Raw genomic sequence first — 5,490 nt, 5'->3', positions numbered from 1 at the left:
TTTTAATGAAATTTATTTGCGGCGGTTTTAAACCGCCGCTATTCATAGCATTTGTTTTATAATATAAAATCATATAAAACATTTATTTTACGATCCAGATTTTTTTTAATTCAAAGAATATTATCCTTATTTAGTATTATTAATTTTTCTTATTACATCATAATTTTTTTTTTAGGTTTTATTTTTAATTTGAAGCGTCTTATATTTTTTTATATTAAAATTCTGCGCTATTCTTAAAAACGCATGAATATTAAACTACGAAATAAACCAACGTGTTTATTTTAATATAAATAAATTAATTCAATATTCACCGAAAAAGGTAAAGTACTTAGCTAATAATTTAAAATGCATAGTTATTAAAAAAAACATATACTGAAAAAAAAAATATCACATATATCCTAATTTCTAATTCCCGCCATGTTCATTCAGAGAATACATCCGTGCAGCGATGTCTGGTGGCAGCTCTCCACCTTGCTGTTGGACCAGATAACTCAGCACACTTTCGATTGCCTGCCTCTTCGATTTCTCTGCTGCCAATCCATCCTCCACTGCTTGCCTCTTCGTTTTCTCTGCTGCCAATTCATCCTCCATTGCTTTCCTTTTCAATTTTTCAGTCGTCACCTCTGTATGTAGTTCACACAACATCCTTTGGGCCTCTTCTACTTGAGCTCTATCCACCGGCGGCTGCGAACTCGGACGGAATAGTTGAGTTGGTGTCGGCCCGTGTCCTATGCCACGCACTCTACCTGGGTGCTCCTTACCGAGAGCTTGAGCAAGGGAATCATTTTCTGACAATATTCTTGTAGATTCATCCAGCTGCTCAATCTCTATTATTTTTTCCTGCAGGCATAAATAAAATTACACAGTCACACAAGCAATATAGCATACTCTAGACATTTTAATAACTAAACCCAACATGTTACAGCATAAATGATTAAGTGTACTTACACCAATCCTCTGAGCTTCTTTGTGTAAATAGCTGCCATCAGGTCGTTTGTGCTTTAGGATCCATACTTCTCCCCTACCAACTGTCCTCCCTTGTTTTTGTGACTGTGACATTACAATTTATACCATGAATTCCACTTCTTTAAATATTTTCAATAAGTCTTTGTTGTTTTACTCTATAGATAAATCAAAACTAAATGCCAAATATGCTTGAATTCAAATCTATATTACCTCTTCTTCCCTTGTTTTACTCTCCAACGCGTCTCTCACCATGATGCAACCAGAAGGTATAATTGGTAGGAAAAGGTTTCAGCAGCAGATGATCGTAGGCATCTTCTCTAGTTTGGAAAAGCCGAAACCCACACGAAGGACATGGACAATGTATCATCCCATCGGACGATGCATTGGCAAAAGCGAAGTCCAAAAAAGTGTTCAAGCCGGCCCTGTATTCGTCACTACCTCTTGGTTTTGATATCCAACTCTTATCTATGTCTACTTTAATGAAATCATGTAATCAGATGAATAAATATTTAACGACGCAATACAGATAGAAAATCTTTTACCAAAAATTTGGGCAAAGGGTTGAAAGAAAAATCTTAAATTTATCACGATTTTGTAAGGGGATAGTAATAAATTTTTTTGCATCAAGGATAACAGATAGCATGCGAATGGTGTTAGGAAGGAGCTTACTCATGGTAAAATTCTGCACTTTTAAAAAAATTACGGAGGAAAGAAACTATGGGTTGAATGCCAAAGAATGAACTGGAGAAGATATGCTTCCTGAAAAAATTAAAAAAGGAAAGACGAATAGAAGTTAGAGTTTAAAATCATAATGACAAAGGAGGTAAATTATAAATCATACTTGAATATAGTTGAAGTCTGAGATCAAATTGAATCAGTAACCTTGATTAAATGTACGGTGGCCAATGAAGGCTAAATAATGAAAATGAAGATCTCAAAAAAGTAGCCAACCATAAATCAGGTTGCATAACTTATTAACAGCATTAGAAGGTTTTTTGGATAAGAATAGTCACCAGCCAAGAAAATATAAGTACACCAACACTAACGCCTAATTGCCAGGAATATATTTTGGGAGAGTTGGTGATTGACATGAATCACTGACATCACCTCCATACAAGTCCCGTGTTCCACATTTCCATCTTTTTTTAGGTTGAAATTTGAGTTAGACTTGACTATTCTTTTAAATTATTCTTTTATATTAAATGATGAAACTGTTAATGTATTTCCATCACAAAGTAGTCATGGATATAGCTGCTCACTTAACAAGCAAAGCAATAATCATTGGCTGTGCCTTTCATTTTTTCTCAATTCATCAACTTTCTTCTTTATTTTTTTTTATTGATCGGGTTAATTCTCTGAATTCTGTACTATCCCAACTAATTCAAGACTATAAGTAATTCTGTTCTATTTTATAAATATGAGGAATAATCACTCCAAAATCATTAAATTTTAGAGACGACAAATCGGGTGACAAGTATCACTGAACTATTCAAGGGTATCAGTTTTATTAAGAGAGGGATTTAGTTTTCCAGACCAAGACCCAATTTCCAATTGTACTACTCTGAGGCAAAGTACAGCAACAAACTACAATGGGAAAAAATTCTAAAATTAGGACTTGCTTTGCCGTAAAACTCATATAACAGTCTCAAATTTCAACTTTAAGCTTTTTCAAGTCTCAAGGCATGATTTATAAACACAGCAAAATTAACCCATTAATCCTTCCCCATTAAAAAATATAAAAAGAATCAATTATGGCAAGAGAAAGAATAATTGTATTAGATATGTTCAATTTAATTCCTCTTGTCATTTAAGCACGGAGAACTGTTAAGAAAGATAATTCAGGCAGCAAAAAGTTGTGAAAACCAAACCATATAAAATAAGGTTCTTCAATCTTTATTTATATCATTCTCATATATTTAATAACTGCACTCGAGCTTTTATGTTCAGTTTGCAACTTCTTTTACATGTGTTGAACTTTAATCATTGGGATAGATTTCTAAAAAGTGTGTTTTGTCCTGTTCAGCTACTAAATTTTAAAAAATTAAAAGGAGAAAAAAGCATATGGTAGAAAGAGATATCAAACCAAGAACAAGGATGAACCTTGAAGTCGAAGAGGAGTTTTGGTACATACCTTAAGGGAAATCGACGAAGCAGCTCTGCAAATCGACCGCAGTTTCGTTAGCCAAGCTGCATGAACAAAAATTCATAGTCACAAAGCCATCATATAAGAAACGCACTACAAAAAATACAACTAGCATTCCTATCTTAACGAAATAAATCAACACCTAGTTCGACTATTCCTTTTTTATGCGGTAACGGATTATGTGCAGGGAACGAATGACGATATTGTTGATTGGTCTCATGGAAAAAGGTTGTGGGAACGGAAAAATATGACCCCTTATGGGTTAAGGGTGGAGGCCATTGCAACCTTGAAACATTCCTAGAGTACATAAAGTATTTGCGCATGTAGTGTACTAAATGCAAAGGAGAAACTCTCACTCACAAAGCAGACAAACAAACAACTCAATTACTGTTCCGTTATCGTTAATAATATTTGGTCTTTTATTAAAAAGCTGAATGTATCATTTGTATTCTATCCTACTTGAAGTATGCATTGTGTGACCTTCCTATGTTCACATTTTTGATTTAGCATTGATTAACTCAATTACATGTCTTAGATACATTTGTAGCATTTGAGTTATCTAGTGTTCTAGGATAGGTGAAATATTTTTTTCATGAGAAAAGAACATAGCAAAACTGTAGATGTGATTAGACGACTAAATCAATGTGGTTTTAGATTGTGTTGCTAAGTTTCAACAATGGTTAGAAAAAAGGCAAAAGATGCAGGTCCATCAGCAAAGACTAAGGCTAGTAGCAAAGATGTCCCTAAGAAGGAAAAAGTTTCCATTTCTGCCATGCTGGCCAGCATGGATGAAAAGCCTGATAAACCCAAAAAGCCATCTTCCATTAAAACCAAAGCAAAAGCTGCTCCAATATACTGATGGTATTGATCTTCCTCCATATGACGAAGATGAAGATGAAGCTCTCTTGGAGGAGGAGGAGGAGAATGCCTCCAAACGGCAGCAGAGGAGTGAGTTGAAGACACTTGAAATTTCAACCACAGACAAACAACTCACTCAAAATCCTAGTATTATTGAAACCAGACATAACAAATGCTTAAGATTTGGTAAACAATAAAAATATGTTCTATGAGATTTTTGCAAGCAGGGAATCACAGCCAAAGTTTAATTGGTTGTTGAATGGAATGACAATAGTACCTTGCTGTGCAGATAAACAACTAATTGATTAGATTTAAATCCAAAAAATGATGTCTTGTCTTTAAATCCAAATCCTGTTACCGTATATAGGTGGAGAACTGTTTGCCTACCAAATTATAATTTAAAATTTTGATTTTGGTTAAAACGTTTAGTATAGCTCATCATCATTCTCCGGAAAACATGTCTTCTCACTCTCTATCTTTAGGCTAATATCACTGTGGTATGTTATGTAATTACATTTTATATGATAGACAGGTCTAAAAATAATATGGTTACTTGAATAACTTGGGACATAGCCTAAAAACACTGAAAGCTGTGATATCTTTTCAAATTTATTAGCATTGTATGGTTTAACCAAAAAATTCGAAGAAAACAATAATCTATATAGCTTTTATGCATCAATTCATAAGAAGAGATAGAAGAATTACTTTAGAAGGTAACCAATTAAAAAGTTCTGAACATGGAAAAACATGTTCAAATGAATATGGAGTAACATGGTGTCATGAACGAGTGCCCTATCTAATAAAAGTCCTGAACTAACAAATGAATGATTTCAAACAAATCAAATGGATTTTTATGCAATAAGCCTTCCTATATTCAAATGATTTATAACAGATTGATTATATAATTATATGACAGAATATAGAACATATGGAAAAGACCCAGTATCATACTCTCGGTGCCTAATAACAATTAGGCGGTGAAAAATTACATCATTGAAAGGGAAATCTTTATGCACCATTTAACATTGAGCAAAGAAATTATGATATAAATTATAAGCTTTAATTAGTGCTAACAAACGAACAACCATAAATTTGGAAAGAGCTATCAAACGAAGAACAAGCAGGAAGCTTGCAATCGAAGAGGGGTTTTGACGATACCTGAAGGCAAATCGACGAAACTGATAGGCAAGGGACCCTTCGGAGACGGGAAGCGCGATGCAGCTGTTACTGGGACCGGAGAGGAATGGCGGCAAGGATTCGTCGCAGAAGGGGCTGATGGACCTGAAACGCGCGCTCTGCACTCTTCTTTTGGCGGGTTCCTCGAATTATCGATTGTGGGTACTCTATTTGGGGTAAAATCATCGGCAGCTGAAAAGGGGTTAGCGGCGGCCATTCTTAATTCGACACAAAATTAGAGAGATTTGCCGTCGGTATGTTGATTTACGCTTGGACCGCAGCTATCCTCCATAAATTGCTGCATTTGGGGATTTCGCAGGTAGTTTGCCGCAGGCATCCTCCGTATC

The 5,490-nt window shown here is 34.9% G+C and overlaps 1 protein-coding gene across 4 annotated transcripts; it reads right to left on the bottom strand.

The window, feature by feature from the left end:
• On the bottom strand, positions 264-5,490 carry LOC107624435. 4 transcript variants are annotated; one of them, XM_016326928.2, is made up of 6 exons: positions 5,126-5,490; positions 3,098-3,153; positions 1,636-1,725; positions 1,177-1,440; positions 949-1,050; positions 264-840 (listed from the first exon to the last, which is right to left on the bottom strand). In XM_016326928.2, the coding sequence occupies exons 4-6, from the start codon at positions 1,216-1,218 to the stop codon at positions 406-408; spliced, it is 579 nt and encodes a 192-aa protein (XP_016182414.1). In that variant the 5' UTR covers positions 1,219-1,440; positions 1,636-1,725; positions 3,098-3,153; positions 5,126-5,490; the 3' UTR covers positions 264-405. The 4 variants fall into 4 exon arrangements, with proteins under 4 accessions (XP_016182414.1, XP_016182413.1, XP_020969205.1 ...); XM_016326927.2 differs by having other exon boundaries at positions 1,177-1,437; XM_021113546.1 differs by having other exon boundaries at positions 1,177-1,388.

Source organism: Arachis ipaensis, chromosome B10, assembly GCF_000816755.2.
Source record: "Arachis ipaensis cultivar K30076 chromosome B10, Araip1.1, whole genome shotgun sequence".
Classification (NCBI taxonomy): Eukaryota; Viridiplantae; Streptophyta; class Magnoliopsida; order Fabales; family Fabaceae; genus Arachis; species Arachis ipaensis.
This window is presented reverse-complemented; position numbering and strand designations above follow the sequence as displayed.